The 21,942-nt window shown below is 41.3% G+C and overlaps 1 protein-coding gene across 2 annotated transcripts in view; it reads left to right on the forward strand.

Annotated features, from left to right (window-relative positions):
• The window catches only part of LOC135557469 (synaptotagmin-like protein 3), a 27,290-nt gene continuing 5,348 nt past the window's right edge, over positions 1 to 21,942 (forward strand). The window contains exons 1-8 of one of the 2 annotated variants that reach the window (XM_064990737.1): positions 1 to 97; positions 9,692 to 10,255; positions 10,572 to 10,787; positions 11,087 to 11,154; positions 20,111 to 20,162; positions 20,908 to 20,974; positions 21,059 to 21,137; positions 21,485 to 21,606. In XM_064990737.1, the coding sequence (XP_064846809.1) occupies positions 10,086 to 10,255; positions 10,572 to 10,787; positions 11,087 to 11,154; positions 20,111 to 20,162; positions 20,908 to 20,974; positions 21,059 to 21,137; positions 21,485 to 21,606 (774 nt within the window). In that variant the 5' untranslated portion in view covers positions 1 to 97; positions 9,692 to 10,085. The remainder of the gene's footprint in view (positions 98 to 9,691; positions 10,256 to 10,571; positions 10,788 to 11,086; positions 11,155 to 20,110; positions 20,163 to 20,907; positions 20,975 to 21,058; positions 21,138 to 21,484; positions 21,607 to 21,942) is intronic. The other variant, XM_064990738.1, reaches the window with a different exon arrangement.

The raw sequence follows: 21,942 nt of genomic DNA on the forward strand, positions 1-21,942 counted from the left end.
CACAACGCTGCACTGAGGTAAGACCCTGTCTTCATCTGACTCACTTTCTGGGGGAGATGCTGTTTTAGGAGGACACGGTTCATGCAACTGTTCTTCAGTAAGTGCCACCATTGATTTTCATTGTTAGATTATTATTATTGTTAGATTATAATTTTATGGATAAAATAAAGAAACTAGCGTATTCCTTGAGGTGAACTCCTCAGCTTGGTAGTCTGCTTAAACTTTGCTGTGTGATTAGGAGTCAATCCTTCCAGTGGCATCCACAGTTTAGGCCTATTGATTGACTGTCATTCCTGTGTATTTCGTTACTGTAATGTGTAGTAGTACGCTAAAGAGGTACATGACCTACAGTATCTAAAAGGGCAAGGATTTGTCTTACTGGCTGTGAGCATTGTGTTTGACATTTTATTTTATTCTCAATCTGGTGCAAAGCAATGTATAGATTTCTATTGTGCTTGTTAAATTTGATATCACTTTGTGTTGTCAAAGTCACACCATTTAAATATCTCCATTGTCCTACTAAACACTTTAAGCATGCTAGCGATCAATAATTTCAATGGGGGAAAGGATTGACTATTTTATTGAATGGTGGGTTTCTATTAGGTATCAGATGTTTCCATTGTCTAGCGTACACAGATATCAATGGCCATAATTCTGTATGAGTGTTGAGTGAATGTTATCATTGTAAATGTATGTGGAAATATGGGGGTTATCTGCAAAGCTCACAAAGGACGCTGCAGCGGAAAGCTGACTAGAACTGCCTCAGCTGACCAAACACGAGCAGTACCAGACAGGTCAAACAGTCACAACACAGTCACAAAGCTCTGTGTTTGGACTGTGTGACCAGACAATAGGTACAGACTTTGAGATCAAAGAGCTTTCAATGGTGATGAGGCAATGGTTAACTAAGGGTCAGACAGAGACAGACTATACTGCGCTAGGAGCTCCTCTTGTGTGAGGAACAGTGTTGGGGTCAATTCCATTTCCCCAGTGGGAAATTAGTGAATTGAAAAGGAATTTCCCCCAACCCTGGGTGAGAAATGCAACCTATTCCGAGGATCTTTATTTGGTATCTGTGATGATCTGTGAATATGCAGAAAGGGTGGAGTCCTCTGTTGCTATGTACATCTCTTTGGCAGAGTTGAGTGGTGCCTGTATTCGTTAGTAGCAAGCTAACTCAGATGTTTCCTGGAAGCCCTATCTGCTAGGGAAATGTGTCAGAGGGCCCCATGTGAGTTTAGTGCAGTTCTCACAGCAGACAGACAGACACACACACACACTACTGTCACTACTGTGGTGGTATGTGATCGGGTCACTGTCACTTCTGGGAAGTCATCATCCCCGTTTAACCACACTTAAGCTGAATCATGGTGGTCTAACTTGTGCTTGTATTCATGAAATGAGTGCATTTCACCATGACAGTTGAAATGTAAGTCAGAAACTGACTGACATTTGCCATTCAAATTTAGCACTGCCAATGGCATTGAAGTCAGACTAAAGCAGGGGCTCGCAAATTTTCTTTGCCCTCGACCCCATTTTGAAATCAGAAAATTCTTGCGACCCCGACCATGTGAAAAAATATGTAATTAACAGACAGTTTACTTTTTTACTTGTGTCTATGGCAGTCAATTGAAAACATTCTAACAGTACTTCTGTGCTGTTCATTGTCTTCTCAACTCAGCATCACATAAGTTTATTGTGGGGCTATGACAGTCAATTGCAACTGAGTCTGACATAATGTCTCTTACCTCACCACCACCAATGAGATGGTGGGTGTGCTTGATGCATGTTGACATGCAGTCAGAACTTCACAAAGTTAGGGGACTTGGTCGACAGCGCACACCTCATCTCTGCAGTCACATCCGGCCTTGGATCGATATTTAGTTTTAATGTAGACAAGAGCACAGACTGCTTCACACAGATATGCGCTGGCGAAGTGTAGCCTACCATGAGTTTGATGTTGCTTTCAAGAAAATTGGGAATTCTGGGAATTGGGAATTCTGAGAAATATGAGGTCAAATCATGGCTTTAGCGATCTTTATGTCGGAAAGGCAGAGCTCTAGAAACAGGCCAGAGTTCCCGAATTGGAATTCTGAGTTGGATGACCTTTCAAAACAATCTTCCCAGTCAGCGCTTGTTTCTTTCCGAGTTCCTAGTTGTCTTGTACGCACTAAAGTCGGAAGTTTGAGATTTCCCAGTTCGGAGTTCCCTGGTGTCTTGAACTCTGCATTAATGATCAGAGAGAGACGGCAGGGTATTCCCTTTGAGTCAGGAACCAAAACTCCTTCGTAATGACCCGAGAATTCATTGTCTGCGGCATTTGGTCACATGACAGCTTGATCAACTGTTCGATTTCACTTACCAGCATGTCAACTGAACTAGGATCACAGTCAAACAAATTGGGAAGTAGTTCCCAAAGTGCTCTTCCAAGCATTAGAGGTGAGCAGTCATCACTCTTGCGGGACACATACTGATGCTGTTTTCTGTTATTTTATTTTCATTAAACAGAAAGTCAACCAAGTCTTTATTTATTCATTTTTTTACATCCATTGTGAATGACAACCGTTCCTCTATCAATGCAAAAAAAATGTTCCACCACTCCCCTTTAACAACCACCAAGACTCGGTGTGAAATAGAACATTGTCATGCTCTGATCTCATATCGCCACATAGTTTTGCTAACAGGCATAGATCCATTTGGAGAGCATAAGCTGGAGAGTTTGAGTCGTTCAGTCAGTTTCCTCCTGAGTTTAACAGTGTTATCTGACAAAGGTACTGATGTGAGTTTCTGTACCTCTACATACACATTGTTTTCACCAGGGGTACAGCTTTGGTTTAAGAAGTGGGGGGGAACATATTTTTTTCTTTTTTTGTCCACTCGGATAAACACTTCAAACAGCCTACCCTACCGCTCGGAGACGTCCGCATGGTCCTAAACTACACCGTTGCCTCGTTTTGTATCACATTCCAATGATAAAATTGGGGGGGGGGCAAAAATGCAATTTCAGAATGTGTGGGGGGGGCCCATGACCCCAGTGAAAGTTGCGCCCCTGGTTTTAACCATATCAATTGCAGCGGTGATATCAATGTCTCTGCAAGAGTGTGTGGTTTCATAGCGTATCAGGCATAGCCATTCACCGTGGGAATGATTCAAGAGCAACTGGCAAGTACGGCCTTTTCCCATGATCTAAAGGCACTCTCTGGTTGAATTGTATCTTTTAGATTTGAACCATTTTCATTTAGACTTTTAAGGTTAACCACATTACAATGATTCTGAGATACAACAATGATATTATTAAGAGAATGCCAAGAGTGTGCAAAACTGTCATGGCTACAAAAAAAATCTCAAACACTCTAAATCAAATCAAATTTCAAATCAAATCAAATTTTATTTGTCACATACACATGGTTAGCAGATGTTAATGCGAGTGTAGCGAAATGCTTGTGCTTCTAGTTCCGACAATGCAGTAATAACCAACAAGTAATCTAACTAACAATTCCTAAACTACTGTCTTATACACAGTGTAAGGGGATAAAGAATATGTACATAAGGATATATGAATGAGTGATGGTACAGAGCAGCATAGGCAAGATACAGTAGATGGTATCGAGTACAGTATATACATATGAGATGAGTATGTAAACAAAGTGGCATAGTTAGTGGCTAGTGATACATGTATAATATAAGGATGCAGTCGATGATATAGAGTACAGTATATACGTATGCATATGAGATTCATAATGTAGGGTATGTAAACATTATATAAGGTAGCATTGTTTAAAGTGGCTAGTGATATATTTACATCATTTCCCATCAATTCCCATTATTAAAGTGGCTGGAGTTGAGTCAGTGTCATTGTGTTGGCAGCAGCCACTCAATGTTAGTGGTGGCTGTTTAACAGTCTGATGGCCTTGAGATAGAAGCTGTTTTTCAGTCTCTCGGTCCCAGCTTTGATGCACCTGTACTGACCTCGCCTTCTGGATGATAGCGGGGTGAACAGGCAGTGGCTCGGGTGGTTGATGTCCTTGATGATCTTTATGGCCTTCCTGTAACATCGGGTGGTGTAGGTGTCCTGGAGGGCAGGTAGTTTGCCCCCGGTGATGCGTTGTGCAGACCTCACTACCCTCTGGAGAGCCTTACGGTTGAGGGCGGAGCAGTTGCCGTACCAGGCGGTGATACAGCCCGCCAGGATGCTCTCGATTGTGCATCTGTAGAAGTTTGTGAGTGCTTTTGGTGACAAGCCGAATTTCTTCAGCCTCCTGAGGTTGAAGAGGCGCTGCTGCGCCTTCTTCACGATGCTGTCTGTGTGAGTGGACCAATTCAGTTTGTCTGTGATGTGTATGCCGAGGAACTTAACTTGCTACTCTCTCCACTACTGTTCCATCGATGTGGATAGGGGGGTGTTCCCTCTGCTGTTTCCTGAAGTCCACAATCATCTCCTTAGTTTTGTTGACGTTGAGTGTGAGGTTATTTTCCTGACACCACACTCCGAGGGCCCTCACCTCCTCCCTGTAGGCCGTCTCGTCGTTGTTTGTAATCAAGCCTACCACTGTTGTGTCGTCCGCAAACTTGATGATTGAGTTGGAGGCGTGCGTGGCCACGCAGTCGTGGGTGAACAGGGATTACAGGAGAGGGCTCAGAACGCACCCTTGTGGGGCCCCAGTGTTGAGGATCAGCGGGGAGGAGATGTTTTTACCTACCCTCACCACCTGGGGGCGGCCCGTCAGGAAGTCCAGTACCCAGTTGCACAGGGCGGGGTCGAGACCCAGGGTCTCGAGCTTGATGACGAGCTTGGAGGGTACTATGGTGTTGAATGCCGAGCTGTAGTCGATGAACAGCATTCTCACATAGGTATTCCTCTTGTCCAGATGGGTTAGGGCAGTGTGCAGTGTGGTTGTGATTGCATCGTCTGTGGACCTATTTGAGCGGTAAGCAAATTGGAGTGGGTCTAGGGTGTCAGGTAGGGTGGAGGTGATATGGTCCTTGACTAGTCTATCAAAGCACTTCATGATGACGGAAGTGAGTGCTACGGGGCGGTAGTCATTTAGCTCAGTTACCTTAGCTTTCTTGGGAACAGGAACAATGGTGGCCCTCTTGAAGCATGTGGGAACAGCAGACTGGTATAGGGATTGATTGAATATGTCCGTAAACACACCAGCCAGCTGGTCTGCACATGCTCTGAGGGCGCGGCTGGGGATGCCGTCTGGGCCTGCAGCCTTGCGAGGGTTAACACGTTTAAATGTTTTACTCACCTCAGCTGCAGTGAAGGAGAGACCGCATTTTTCTGTTGTAGGCAGTGTCAGTGGCACTGTATTGTCCTCAAAGCGGGCAAAAAGTTATTTAGTCTGCCTGGGAGCAAGACATCCTGGTCCGTGACTGGGCTGGATTTCTTCCTGTAGTCCGTGATTGACTGTAGACCCTGCCACATGCCTCTTGTGTCTGAGCCGTTGAATTGGGATTCTACTTTGTCTCTGTACTGACGCTTAGCTTGTTTGATAGCCTTACGGAGGGAATAGCTGCATTGTTTGTATTCAGTCATGTTACCAGACACGTTGCCCTGATTGAAAGCAGTGGTTCGCGCTTTCAGTTTCACGCGAATGCTGCCATCAATCCAAGGTTTCTGGTTAGGGAATGTTTTAATCGTTGCTATGGGAACGACATCTTCAACGCAAGTTCTAATGAACTCGCACACCGAATCAGCGTATTCGTCAATGTTGTTATTTGACGCAATACGAAACATGTCCCAGTCCACGTGGTGGAAGCAGTCTTGGAGTGTGGAGTCAGCTTGGTCGGACCAGCGTTGGACAGACCTCAGCGTGGGAGCTTCTTTTTTAAACTTTTGTCTGTAGGCAGGTATCAGCAAAATGGAGTCGTGGTCAGCTTTTCCGAAAGGGGGGCGGGGCAGGGCCTTATATGCGTCGCGGAAGTTAGAGTAACAGTGATCCAAGGTTTTTCCGCCCTTGGTTGCGCAATCGATGTGCTGATAAAATTTAGGGAGTCTTGTTTTCAGATTAGCCTTGTTAAAATCCCCGACAACAATGAGTGCAGCCTCCAGATAAATGGTTTCCAGTTTGCAAAGAGTTAAATAAAGTTTGTTCAGAGCCATCGATGTGTCTGCTTGGGGGGGGATATATACGGCTGTGATTATAATCGAAGAGAATTCTCTTGGTAGATAATGCGGTCTATATTTGATTGTGAGGAATTCTAAATCGGGTGAACAGAAGGATTTGAGTTCCTGTATGTTTCTTTCATCGCACCATGCCTCGTTAGCCATAAGGCATACACCCCCACCCCTCTTTTTACCAGAAAGGTGTTTGTTTCTGTCGGCGCGATGCGTGGAGAAACCCGTTGGCTGCACCGCTTCGGATAGCGTCTCTCCAGTGAGCCATGTTTCCGTGAAGCACAGAACGTTACAGTCTCTGTAATGCTGTCCCTCTGGAATGCTACCCTTGCTCGGATTTCATCAACCTTGTTGTCAAGAGACTGGACATTGGCAAGAAGAATGCTAGGAAGTGGGGCACGATGTGCCCGTCTCCGTAGTCTGACCAGAATACCGCCACGTTTCCCTCTTTTTCGGAGTCGTTTTTTTGGGTCGCTGCATGCGATCCATTCCGTTGTCCTGTTTGTAAGGCAGAACACAGGATCCGCGTCGCGAAAAACATATTCTTGGTCATACTGATGGTGAGTTGACGCTGATCTTATATACAGTAGTTCTTCTCGACTGTATGTAATGAAACCTAAGATGACCTGGGGTACTAATGTAAGAAATAACACGTAAAAAAAACAAAAAACTACATAGTTTCCTAGGAACGCGAAGCGAGGCGACCATCTCTGTCGGCGCCGGAAGTCACTTGGTAACTACACGATTCCATATGTGTTATTTCAAAGTTTTGATTTCTTCACTATCATTCTACAAATTTGTGGCAAAATGGCTTAAGGACAACAAAGTCAAGTTATTGGAGTGGCCATCACAAAGCTCTAACCTCAATCCCGTAGAAAATGTGTGGGCAAAACTGGAAAAGCATGTGCGAGCAAGGAGGCCAACAAACCTGATTCAGTTACACCAGCTCACGAGGAATGGGCCAAAATTCACCGAACTTATTGTAGGAAGCTTGTGGAAGGCTACCCAAAACGTTTGACCCGAGTTAAACAAAAACTGAGTTTGAATGTATTTGGCTAAGGTGTATGTAGTTATATTTAGTTATATATAGTGCATTCAGAAAGTGCATTTCAGACCCCTTCACTTTTCCACATTTTGTTACTTTACAGCCTTATTCTAAAATGGATTCTATAACTTTTTTTCCCTCATCAATCTACGCACAATACCCCATAATGACAAAGTGAAAACAGGTGTTTTGAAATGTTTGCAAATGTATTAAAAAACAGAAATACCTTATTTACATAACTATTCAGAACTTCTGCTATGAGACTTGAAATTGAGCTCTGGTGTATCCTGTTCCATTAGTCATCCTTTATATGTTGCTACAACTTGATTGGAGTCCACCTGTGGCATATTCAATTGATTGGACATGATTTGGAAAGGCACACACCAGTGCATGTCAGAGCAAAAACAAAGCCATGCGGTCGGAAGTATTGGCCGCACAGATCTGGGGAAGGGTACCAACACATTTCTACAGCATTGAAGGTCCCCATCATTCTTAAATGGAATCATTTCTTAAATGGAATCATCTAGAGCCGGTCACCCGGCCAAACTGAGCAATCAGGGGAGAAGGGCCTTGGTCAGTGTGGTGACCAAGAACCCAATGGTCACTCTGACAGAGCTCCAGAGTACCTCTGTGGAGATGCGAGAACCTTCCAGAAGGACAACCACCTGTGCAGCACTCCACCAATCAGTTCCTTTATGGTAGAGTGGCCAGATGGAAGCTACTCCTTAGTAAAAGTCACATGACAGACCTCTTGGAGTTTGTCAAAAGGCACCTAGAGGTCTTTTAGATGATTAGAAACAATGTCTGATGAAACCAAGATTAAACTCTTTGGCCTGAATGCTGTGTCACGTCTGGAGGAAACCCGGCACGGCTCATCACCTGGCCAATACCATCCCTACAGTTGAAGCATGGTGGTGGCAGCATCATGCTGTTGGGAGGTTTTTCAGCGGCATGGACTGGGAGACTAGTCAGGATCGAGGGAAAGATGAACGGAGCAAAGTACATCATGATCCTTGATGAAAACCTGTTCCAACAGGACTATGAACCTCAGCACACAGCCAAGACAGCACTGGAGTGGCTTCGGGACAAGTTTCTGAATTGTTCTTGAGTGGCCCAGCCACTTGAACCAGATTGAACATCTCTGGAGAGACTTGAAAAAAGCTGTGCAGCAATGAGCCCTAGTTTGGGAAGCTCTTGGAAAAGACAACATTTGAAAAACAGCTCTTGAATAAGAACTTTACAAACCCAACTTGAACACCCTGCACCCCAAAGAAACAATGTAGGAGATATGTTTGCATAGGAACAACTGGAGTATAACTATGTTATTGTACCATTACTTTTGATTTTGACTGGGGAGGCAGGGTAGCCTAGAGGTTAGAGTGTTAGTGTTGGAAGGTTGCAAGTTCAAATCCCCGAGCTGACAAGGTACAAATCTGTCGTTCTGCCCCTGAACAGGCAGTTAACCCACTGTTTCTAGGCCGTCATTGAAAATAAGAGTTTGTTCTTAACTGACTTGCCTAGTTAAATAAAGGTAAAAAAATTCAAATAAATTGTCTTGAAACATTTAAATAATGCTCAATCATGAAACATGATTTGATAGAAGAAAACAAAGCTGCTACTGGTTTGTTACACGCTCTCTGCTACAGCCTTTAAAGGCCTATTTGACCACTGATGGACAAAGTGCAGCCTGCCTTTAAAAGCATATACGGTTGATAACGAGTCAGTCTCCTGTTCACTCCCTCTCTGAGACATAAGGATAAAGCTTCCCAAATGGAACCCTATTCCCTATACAGTGCACTTATTTTGAATAGGGCCCATATGGCTCTGTGAACAAGTGAACAATGTAGGGAATAGGGTGCCATTTGGGACATAAAGACACTGCTGCTTCCCCTTTGGGCCCTAATCACATTTGACACTGATTGTTTACAGTGGCCCTCTGCTGCCCTGAAAAATGGCAGAGACAGACCTTTATCTACCAACACAGGGTGGCATCCAGTCACTGATAAGCTCTTTCCCCCTTTCTCTCCATACTTCACATCCCCACTTCCAAACAAAAATATACTCGCTCTGAGAAAATAAAATAGATGCATCGGTCATTAATAATGCAGCGGTTGGCATTTGGTTGACGTGTGTGTGTGTGTGTGTGTGTGGTCCTGCTTTGGGCTGCCTTCAATGAAGCATTGCTACAGTACTGTAACAGCGGTAGGCAGCTTGCTGTGAGAGGAGCGTTCTGGGCCCTGTGGCCGGACCAAATGTGATTTACTATTCTGAGCAAAGCACTGTGACTTTGACTTCGTAGGAGGAAATGAATGTACAGGAGTCGTGAGGAAGGGCGAGATACGTTCAATTGGTTATCAAATGAGTCTGATACTGTAGCACTTTCTATGCACAGCATCTAATTCTAAAGTATATCATATGATATTGTATTTGTTGGTATTTCATTGTTCTTCCTTAGTGAGTGGGCCGTTATTGGGACTACAATGACTGACTGACTGGTTTCTCTTTTCTTGTCCTAATGAGCAAAGTGTACATCAGTCATCAGACTTTGAGAAGAGGATCCCTGCAACTATAGGTCAAAGTTTACGCTCCCTGTCTGTCACTCTTTAGATGGGTGCAACACTATGGAGTGGCTAGAGAGCAGCACGTAAGAGGTGGGGCGGGTCACCGGAGCAGAAACATTGAGGACCAATCCATATTGAGGTCTGTGATGCGAAGCGGAGAGAGCTTCTGTGAATATCGTGACGGAAGATGGGATGTCTTTGACAGTGCAGCGAAATGAACATGACCTTCATTCTGCCCTGAGTCTAGTAACAAGTGAAGACTTTGTTCAGCTTGTAGAAGCATCCGGTACCTAATAGAAAGAAACGTGGTGGAACAAAGGGAGGACAGAGGAGTAGAGACTGGAGAGGTAGAGTGTGGATGAGAGAAGAAGAAAAAGAAGAAGAGTACAGAGTGGAAGTGAGAGAGAGAGAAAGAGACCCATTTTTCAAGATGGATCTGAGTCTGCTCAAGGCTCTGGAACGAGAGAAGGTTCTAGAGGTTCTTCAGAGGGACAGACTTCTGCGCAGCACGGAGGAGGACAGGATCAGGTAAACAATATTATTCACATTGCTTAAGCCAAGTGTTTCACATTTACTGCATGAACACTGTACAACAACTCCTCTTTGAGGGGTTTTCAGGATCTGTGGAGACTGTGACAATAACAATGATGCCCCTCAAAATAGGATTCATAGTTGTTGTTTTATGGTTTATTAGAAATTATGAGGCAGTCAATCTGAATGAATGCAGCGAAGCAGCTACTTCAACAATGTACAGAAAATACGGATGTAAAGAGGACTGTAAGTACAGTTGTTAAAGCACTGCCGTCGCTACTGTAACTCCACCTGCCACCATCTGCTTTTACAGGAGGCTGAAGATGGAACTACAGGACATCCGGAGGAAAGGTGCAAAGAGTTTTGCCCGGCAATACAGCGAGAGGACGTGCGCCCGTTGTCAGAGGCCACTGGGCAAGTTCTGGAACTCGGGCGCTGTGTGCCGAGGCTGCAGTCACCGCATCTGCAACAAGTGCCGCGTGGGCGTGTCCATGCAGGACTGGAAGTGCACCGTCTGCCACGCCTACAGGTAGGACGCATGTCAATGCCATAACATAGATGTCCTGTCAGCGCCGTAACATATACTTTTATGTTGTTACTATTATGTTAGTGCAATAACATACGCTGTCGTGCCAGTGCCATAACATAGAATGTCAGCACTATAACCGTGGTTGACTGTGATATTGACTAACATTTTTATTGTTGTAATCCTCTAATCCTTATCAATGATTAAGGCATTTAACTTGTTAAGAGAATTAACTGACAAAAGGTACAGTATTTCCTTTGTAGTCTAAACAAAGATTAATTCATCTAAAATCCACTTCTCAGAGAGGTGAAGTTCAGGTCTGGGGAGTGGTTTGTAGAAGAGAGGGCCAAGAAATTTCCACCTGATGCAGGTTTGTTTCCTATGCTTCTCACGTGCCCCATTCACTCCTAATTAATATGCATAACTCACTCATAAATAATATGCCTTATATATTTAAAAAAATACAGCTATACAATACTTGTTAAATAATACCTCATACATGAATATATATTTTCAGTTGTTTGCTTAGTGATCTTCTACATCAGCTGACTTTGACTAAATAATGCATTGTTGCTTCTCTGCTACGACATTGCCTGGGAGAGTGGGAGAAAGTCCATAACAGTGCCTTCGGAAAGTATTCACAACCTTAGTCTTTTTCCACATTGTGTTGTGTTACAGTCTGAATTTAAAATGTATTAAATTGCGTTTATTTTTTGTCACTGGCCTACCCTATAAAGTCAAAGAGGAATTTGTTGTGGTAATTTCCTGTTTTACTAAATGAGGAGAGTTTACAAACCACACACAAGTCAGAGTTATTTAAACTTCATCTTTAATTATATGAGCTTCACCATAGCCCTGTGACTCTCAGATCAATTCAGTGTCTATAAATGAATTCTGAGAGTGTCAACATAATGGCAACTGAGATCTTTTATAGCAAAGATCCACCCCTCTCAACTTACATGACAAACCACAGATCTCAGGAACTCTTCACAAAGGGCCTTTTGCTTAAAACAAGGAGTATCCCGTAGCCAGATAGCATTAGCTATAAATTATTGTTCAGTTTGGTCTCTAAAACGAGATTCTAATCTCGTTCCTGGTACTTCATAGTACCAAGACATTTCCTCGCTATCTGGAATGCTCTTTGGGCTTTATTGGCCAAAGACATCGTAAATCTCCTCTGTCAGTGCTATCCCATAGATGCCCATCCTCAGTGGAACACACACAATATTCTGTCGAATAAAACAACCATTCTAATGCAATACAAAGATAATAAAATAATCTTACAAGCACTATAACATAATCTTGCAATTTTCCATGACATCTCCCCATCACATGGTTTAATAGATACATTCACATATGAAGACAATGTTCAATTCTGACTTCTCCCTTTCTGATATTCTGCATATTACCAGACATATAAAAGACAAGCCTGACCTCTCTCCTCTCTGGGCTCCAAGTGACTTTTCCCACATAAGCATATTTATGAAAGTAGATAAAACATCTTATTTATCAATGTTACCTAACTAATTCTGATTCAGCTATGACAAATTATGTTTTTCTGAATTTGCACAAATTTATGAAGAAAGTGCTTAAAAGTCACATAATAAGTTGCATGGACTCACTCTGTGTGCAACAATAGTGTATTACATGATTTTTTTGAATGACTACCTCATCTCTGTACCCCACACATACAATTATTTGTTAGGTCCCTTAGTCGAGCAGTGAATTTCAAACACAGTTTCAACCACAAAGGTCAGGGAGTTTTCCAATGCAAAGAAGGGCACCTATTAGTAGATGGGTACAAATAGAAAAACAGACATAGAATATCCCTTTGAGCATGAAGAAGTTTTTAATTACTCTTTGGATGGTGTCTCAATACACCCAGTCACTACAAAGGAAACCGCTCAGGGATTTCAGCATGAGGCATGGTGACTTTCAAACAGTTATAGAGTTGAATGACTGTGATGGGAGGAAATTGAGGATGGATCAACAACACTGTAGTTACTCCACATTACTAACCTAATTGACAGAGTGAAAAGAAGGAAGCCTGTACAGAATAAAACATATTCCAAAGCATGCATCCTGTTTGGAAGAAGGCACTTAAAGTAATACATTTTTAAAAATGTGGCAAAGCAATACACTTTTTGTCCTGAATACAAAGCGTTGCTAGCTGCTTATCAAGTTTGCTGGGTTTTCTTGAGGGCCTGAACTCTTACCGCGGTGCGGTCTGGAACTGCGAGGATTAATAGCGTAACCTACGTTGCTACCATGACAATGACCAAAACCCGTGGGAGTACCGTTGAAGACAATGGTGTCTATCTATCACATGTGTTTTTTTTAAACACAAGCAGTTTTTACAACAACAAGAAAATCGCTTGAAGTGTTGTGTCCAAATACTGGTGTCAACTAGTAAACTAATAAAAGAATGGATGACATGACCAAAGAGGTCCAGGACCTGAAGAACAGTTTGCAGTTCTCCCACGGTTAGCTTGATGAGTTTAAACAGAATAGCAAGATTACAACAGTCTGTAAGTCATTGAGAGAGGATATCAGTTCTGTATGTGAATCCATGATAACAATGACGGAGAAATCAGATTATGTCGAGGGACAATCAAGTTGGAACCACGGTGTTGAGGACAGAATTGCAGAATCTCCACATGAGACCTGAACAGAGTCTGAGGACAAAGTGAGGGAAATGATCTTGGAGAAACTGAAGATGGACCACAGGAAGATTTAGGTGGAGATTCTTGAAATCAATAACTTGTTAACATCAGACAACATTAGTATATTAGCCATTTCTCACTTAGATAATTCATTTGATGTTACAGCAGTAGCAGTACAAGGATATAACATCTCTAGAAGACACAGGAATGCTTATGAGAGAAGTGTTGCTATATATATATATATATATATATATATATATTTTCAGAGCCATATCCCTATAATACTTAGAGAAGTTCTGATGTCAAGTGTTATTGAAGTGTTGTGTTTGCAGGTTCACCTGGCACATCTAAAGCCTTTTCTTTTGGGGTGTTGCTATATAGGCCACCAAGTGAATGTGTGAAGCTTGATAGTGTATGTGATGTAAACAGAGAAGTCTACTTTCTCCGGGACCTGAATATAGACTGGTTTTCATCAAGCTGTCCACTCAAGAGGAAACGTCTCACTGCAACTAGTGCCTGTAATCTGGTAAAAGTTATTAATCAACCTACCAGGGTATTTACTAACACTACAGGAACAAGATCATCCACATGTATTGATCACATTTTTACTAATACTGTAGAACTTTGTTCTAAAGCTGTATCCGTACGCATTGGATGAAGTGATCACAATATGGTGGCTATATCCAGGAAAGTCAAAGTTCCAAAAGCTAGGCCTAAAATAGTGTGTAAGAGATCATACAAAATATTTTGCTGTGACTCTTCTCTGGATGATGAAATGACTTCTTATAATTATTAATAAACATGCACCTGTTAAGAAACTGACTGTCAGAACTGTTAAGGCTCCATGGATTGATGAGGAATTGAAAGACTGTATGGTTGAAAAAGATGGGGCAAAAGGAGTGGCTAAGTCTAGCTGCACATCTAACTGGTTGACTTACTGCAAATTGAGACATTTTGTGACTTAAACCTGTTTGGTCTGTTTGGATGAAAAACGTACCTAAATAAAACTGCCTATTTCTCAGGCCCAGAAGCTACAATATGTATATAATTGGCAGATTAGGATATAAAACACTCTAAAGTTTCCAAAACTGTCACAATATTGTCTGTGAGTATAACAAAACTGATATTGCAGGTGAAAACCTGAGGAAAATCCAACCCGGACGTGCTGTTTTTCCTGAAATACTCTGTGTCATAGCCTGCCTTCGCTTCATTTAAAAGGATATCAAACAGATTCCTTTCCCTATGGCTTCCACATGGTGTGAACAGTCTTTAGACATAGTTTCAGGCTTTTCTTCTGAAAAATGAGCGAGAAGGATCACATTGAGTCAGTGGATAGCTGGGTGTCCTTAGATTTTTGCATGCGCTAGCTGCTTTGAGCAGACCTTTTCTCTCTCTCTCCTATTGAAAAAGCTACCGTCCGGTTGAAATATTATCGATTATTTATTGTAAAAACAACCTGAGGATTGATTATAAAAAAGGTTTCTATGAACTTTACGGATACTATTTGGAATTTTCGTCTGCCCGTCGTGACCTGCACGAGCCTGTGGATTACTCAACAAAACGTGCCAACCAAATGGAGGTTTTTGGATATAAAAATAATCTTTATCGAACAAAACAAACATTTATTGTGTAACTGGGAGTCTCGTGAGTGCAAACATCCTAAGATCATCAAAGATAAGCGATTAATTTTATTGCTTTTCTGACGTTTGTGACCAATCTACTTTGCTGCTAGCTGTTTAATGTTTTGTCTGCTGAGAGAGCTGTCCTAACATAAACGCTTGGTTTGCTTTCGCTGTAAAGCTTTTTTGAAATCTGACACACCAGGTGGATTAACAACAATCTAAACTGTATTCTGCTATATTGCACTTGTGATTTCATGAAAATTTAATATTTTTAGTAATTTAATTTAAATTTGGCGCTCTGCAATTCAGCGGATGTTGACGAAAATGATCCCGCTAAAGGTATCGGTGCGCCAAGAAGTTAACTTAAAATAAGAAATTGTATTAAGAAGCTGAGATCAATTATATAAAGAATGATGGGAAAAACGTGGAGTACTTTCAATGAAATTAGGTTCAGAAACATGAAATCAGATGGCATATTCATCACAAAACCATTTCATGTTGCAAATTATTTTGGGTAAACTTAGGCAAGAAATGCCAACAACGAATCATACTCATGCATAAAAAAACAAAAATCAAAGAAAAGCATTGTAAGTTTGATTTTTGTAGTTAGTGTGGAGAGGTGGAAAAATTATTGTTATTGATCATTAATGAGAAACCTCCTGGCATTGACAACATAGATGGAAAGCTACTGAGGATGGTAGGAGTGTCTACAGAGTCAACTATCTGTCAAATCTTTAATCTGAACCTAGAGGTAAAAAAAAATTGTCCTCAGGCCTGGAGGGAAGCCAAAGTCATTCCACTACCCAGGAGTAGTTAAGCTACCTTTACTGGTTCTAACAGCAGACCTATCAGCTTGCTGCCAGCTCTTAGCAAACTGTTGGAAAAATTGGAAATGCTATTTCTCTGTAAACAAATTAAAAACAGACTTTCAGCATGCTTAAAACTTCTTATGGCTTGAATCCCGCTAACGGGATCGATATGACAACAGCCAGTGAAAGTGCAGGGCGCCAAATTCAAAACAACAGAAATCTCATAATTAAAATTCCTCAAACATAGAAATATTTTACACCATTTTAAAGATACACTTCTTGTGACTAGGGGGCAGTATTTTCATTTTTGGAAAAAAATAACGTTTCCGTAGTAAACGGGATATTTTGTCAGGACAAGATGCTAGAATATGCATATAATTGACAGCTTAGGACAGAAAACACTCTAAAGGTTCCAAAACTGTAAAAATATTGTCTGTGAGTATAACAGAACTGATATTGCAGGCGAAAGCCTGAGAAAAATCCAATCCGGATGTGACTCATCTTTTGAAAGCTCTGCGTTCCAATGCGTCCCTATTAAGCAGTGAATGGGCTATCAACCAGATTACCTTTTCTATGTATTCCCCAAGGTGTCTACAGCATTGTGACGTAGTTTTACGCATTTACGTTGAAGAATACCCGTAAGTGGCTACATTGCGCAAGTGGTCACCTGATGGCTCTCAGAGTGATTTTCGCGTAAAATATAGAGGTAGCCATTATTCCAATAGGTCCTACTGAAAAACCAATTGTCCCGGTGGATATATTATCAAATAGATATTTCAAAAACACCTTGAAGATTGATTATAAACAACGTTTGCCATTTTTCTGTCGATATTATGGAGCTAATTTGGAATATTTTTCGGCGTTTTCGTGACCGTAATTTCCGGTTGATTTCTCAGCCAAACGTGAAGAACAAACGGAGCTATTTCGCCTACAAAAATAATATTTTTGGAAAAAATGAACATTGGCTATCTAACTGGGAGTCTCGTGAGTGAAAACATCCGAAGCTCATCAAAGGTAAACAATTTAATTTGATTGCTTTTCTGATTTCCGTGACCAAGTTACCTGCTGCTAGCTGGACAAAATGCTATGCTAGGCTATCGATAAACTTACACAAATGCTTGTCTAGCTTTGGCTGTAAAGCATATTTTGAAAATCTGTGATGACAGGATGATTAACCAAAGACTAAGCTGTTTCTCAGTATATTTCCCTTGTGATTTTTATGAATAGGAATATCTTCTAGGAATATTTATGTCCATTGTGTTGTGCTAATTAGTGTCAGTCGATGATTACGCTCCCGGACCCGGGATGGGGAGTCACTAGAGGTTAATCCCACCTCAGTGTCCGATTTCAAATAAGCCTTACGGCGAAAGCACCACAAACGATTATGTCACAAAAACACACACAGCCATTTTCCAGCCAAAGAGAGGAGTCACAAAAAGCAGAAATAGAGATAAAATGAATCACTAACCTTTGGTGATCTTCATCAGATGACACTCATAGAACTTCATGTTACACAATACATGCATGTTTTGTTCAATAAAGTTCATATTTATATACAAAAATCTGAGTTTACATTGGCGCGTTATGTTTAGTAGTTCCGAAACATCCAGGGATTTTGCAGAGAGCCACATCAATTTACAGAAATACTCATAATAAACATTGATAAAAGATACAACTATTAGGCATGGAATTATAGATACACTTCTCCTTATTGCAACCGCTGTGTCAGATTTCAAAAAAGTTTTACCGTAAAAGCACACCGTGCAATAATCAGATTACAGTGCTCAGACAACATATCAAGCCATACAGATATCCGCCATGTTGTGGAGTCAACAGAAGTCAGAAATAACATTATAAATATTCACTTACCTTTGATGATCTTCATCAGAATGCCCTCCCAGAAATCCCAGTTCCACAATAAATGTTTGATTTGTTCGATAACGTCCATAATTTATGTCCAAAACCCTTCTTTTTGTTCGCATTTAGCCCAGTAATCCAAATTCATGACGCGCGAGCAGATGAAAACTCAAAAAGCTCTGTTACAGTCCATAGAAACATGTCAAATGAAGTATAGAATCAATCTTTAGGAAGTTTAACATAAATCTTCTATAATGTTCCAACTGGAGAATTCCTTTGTCTTCGGAAATGCAATGGAACGCAAGCTAACTCTCACGTGAACGTGTGTGATCAGCTCATGCCACTCTGCCAGACCACTGACTCATTCAGCTCCCATCCCCCCCTCCTTCACAGTAGAAGCATCAAACAAGGTTCTAAAGACTGTTGACATCTAGTGGAAGCCTTAGGAAGTGCAATTTGACCTCAGACACTGTATATTCGATTGGCAAAGAGTTGAAAAACTACAAACCTCAGATTTCCCACTTCCTTGTTGGATTTTTTCTCAGGTTTTTGCCTGCCATATGAGTTCTGTTATACTCACAGACATCATTCAAACAGTTTTAGAAACTTCAGAGTTTTTTCTATCCAAATCTAATAATAACATGCATATATTAGCAACTGGGCCTGAGTAGCAGGCAGTTTACTCTGGGCACCTTATTCATCCAAGCTACTCAATACTGCCCCCAGCCATAAGAAGTTTAAAGATAAACTCAACATGCACTGCAATGACACAAATGACTGATGATTGGTTGAAATAAATTGATAAGAACCTTATTGGAGCCGTGCTGTTAGATTTCATTGCAGCCTTTGATATTATTGACCATAACACATGTGTTTTCTCAACAACAGGTTAAGGTTTAACAGCCTCTGCCATATTGTGGATTCAGAGCTATCTATCTAATAGAACTCAGAGGGTTTTCTTTAATGCAAGCTTCTCTAATGTCAAACATGTAAAGTGTGGTGTACCACAGGGCAGCTCCCTAGGGCCTCTACTCTTTTCTATTTTTACCAATGACCTACAACTGGCATTAAACAAAGCATGTGTGTCCATGTATGCTGATGATTCAACCATATATGCATCAGCAACCACAGCTAATGAAGTCAATTAATCCCTTTTGGAATGGGTGGCATATAGATTAGAGATAGATTCAATTGTTGTAAAGATGGGGAGAGGTCTGTTCTTAACAAAGAGATTATCTGCTTTTTTGACACCACACTCCAAAAACCAAGTCCTGCAGGCTCTAGTTTTGTCTTATCTTGAATATTGTCATGTCGTGCGGTCGAGTGCTGCAGGGAAAGACCTAGTTTAGCTGTAGCTGGCCCAGAGCAGAGTGGGATGCATTGCTCTTCATTGTAATCATCAGAGAGCTAATATTAATAATATGCATGCCAGTCTTTCTTGGCTGAGAGTTGAGGAAAGACTGGCGGCATCACTTCTTGTTTTTATAAGAAACATTAATGTGTTGGAAAGTCCAAATTGTTCGCATAGTCAACTTACAAACAGCACTGCCACACACACTTACCCCACCAGACATGCCACTAGGGGTCTTTTCACAGTCCCCAGGTCCAGAACAAATTCAAGGAAACGTACAGAGTCATGAGTGCAAGTGAAGAGCAAACATGGTTTAGAAATGATTAAAGAAACACATCACGACACCTCTCCCCCATGTTACCTACTTGTGTGTACAGTATGTACTGACATGCAGTGGTGGAAAAAGTACTCAACTGTCATACTTGAGTAAAAGTAAAAGATACCTTAATAGAAAATGACTCAAGTAAAAGTCACCCAGTAAAATTATACTTGAGTAAAAGTCTAAAGGTTACAGTTTTGACTTAAATCTACTTGAAAAACTATGAGAAGACCTCAAAATGACTGTCTAGCAATGATCAACAACCAATTTGACATTTAAGAATGTTGTAAAGTATATTGGGCAAATGTAGCACAATCCAGACAGACACACAGCTGTAATAGCTGCCAAAGGTGATTCTAACACGTACTGACTCAGGAGGTTGAATACTTAGACATAGTGGTGTTTTATAAAAAATACAACAATAATTGTTAAGACCATTGACTAAAAAAAGACAAATCCATTTTAATCCCACTTTGTAACACAACAAAATTGGGAAAATTCAAGGGGTATGAATACTTTCTGAAGGCACTGTAAGTGTCGTTTAGGGCCCTGCAGCAAAATGAGTAGAATTGCATGAAATTCGGTTTAAAACTGCTAAATGTTCTCTCTGTCCCATGGCAAAATATGTAGAATTGCAGAAAATGATAGAAACAGCCCTGTGTGGACTACTGTTGGAAGCTATAGCAATATTCTAATACTTTACAGATATGCATGAGACTATTGGGGAGAAACTACTGAAGTCCTACCAGAGGTTGAGGTAAGTTGATGAGCGGTCTTAATTTATTCATTTACACAAACGTATTCTATGCTGCTGTATTATGTGACCGTACAGTCTGGAAGACTGAAGATATAGACACAGATAGATGCAGATATGTACACAGAGGATACCAAACATTAGGAGCACCTTCCCCTTTTGCCTTGGGCATGGACTCTACAAGGTGTCGAAAGCGTTCCACAGGGATGCTGGCCCATGTTGTCTCCAATGTGTCAAGTTGGCTGGATGTCCTTTGGGTTGTGGACCATTCTTGATACACACGGGGAGACTGTTGAGCGTGAAAAACCCAGCAGCATTGCAGTTCCAGACACAAATCGGTGCGCCTGGCGCCTACTACCATGCCCCGTTCAAAGGCACTTAAATATTTTGTCTTGCCCATTCACCCTCTGAATGGCACACAGACACATCTCAATTGTCTCAAGACTTAAAAATCCTTCTTTAACTTGTTTAACCTTCATCTACACTAATTGAAGTGGATTTAACAGGTGACATCAATAAGGCATCATAACTTTCATCTGGATTCACCTGGACTTACTATGTCTTGGAAAGAGCAGGTGTTCTTAATGTTTTGTGAACTCAGTCTACATGACCAATAATTAAAAACATGTAATTTCATTAGACATTGGTGGGAAAACAGTGCATTGTATGGATAGGGGTAGGTGAAAACAATGAATACGGTGTCATATAAACTGTAAATTGCATTCTCTGTGTGCGTTTCATTTTCTAGTCATATAGCAGTCGTGCCGCCAACCCCTCCACCCTATTACGATGGTCTATCCGTTAGCAGATCAGGGGTAAAGGTTTCGTTTCATAAACCACAATTCTGATTTGGTCTGTCAAATGTGTTATCAATAATTTTGTGATTTGATGATGTCTAGGGACTGAATAACTCCTTGAAAAAACCCTTCACCAAGTCTATGGAGGATCTGATGGTTTCCCTCACCAGCCACATGAGAAGTAAGTGATCCGTTTCAGTATCGACGAAGGTCTCTGGCAGAACAAGGCGTTTCATATATATTTGAATATGTGTTGGCTAATTTGAAGTACATCTTGGAGAGAAAGAAAGGATCCAATAAAGGATGTCAAAACAGCGACACATTTCCTCTGAAAGTTATCACAAAACGTATCTTAATGTTGATAAGCTATCCTTATGCATAGTCATGGTGCTAAGGAAACTGCACCTAGGCAACGAGATAAGGTATGATATTTATAGTGTGGCTTGTTCACAAGCAGCACGTCAGAAGTGCTACATTATGTATGGAGACGGTCTGTGTGTGTTATTTATCCTACCTTTCGGGTTCCAGGGTTCTCCAGATCACAGGAGGATGTGCGAGTGGAACAGGATCTGCTTACAGTGTACAATAGACAGGGACATAGTGCTGGCCAGAAAAGCCTCTCTGACACGAACATCAACAAATCCACCAATGTAAGAGAAACCAAATAAAATCAACCCCTCAACTGTGTGTAAAAGTATTACACTCTGATGTCAGAGTCCACATAAAAGAGGTAAAGCAAAGAGACCCCCCCTACATGTGAGTGAGATATTTATCATATTATGACACTGACAATTATTTCAGACAGGAGAGACTTTAGGAAAACAGCATCTGTAGCAACACCTTGTGACCTTATCAAGAGTTTCAAGCATCTTGGTGTACTGCCTCAGATGTTGGACTGATTCCCAGGTTCAAGTCCTGGTGGTGCTACCCCCGAATTCACCACAATATGAATAAAAAGTGTGCAATTTATAACAGACACAACTTCT

The sequence above is a fragment of the Oncorhynchus masou genome, chromosome 16 (genome assembly GCF_036934945.1).
Source record: "Oncorhynchus masou masou isolate Uvic2021 chromosome 16, UVic_Omas_1.1, whole genome shotgun sequence".
Lineage (NCBI taxonomy): Eukaryota > Metazoa > Chordata > Actinopteri > Salmoniformes > Salmonidae > Oncorhynchus > Oncorhynchus masou.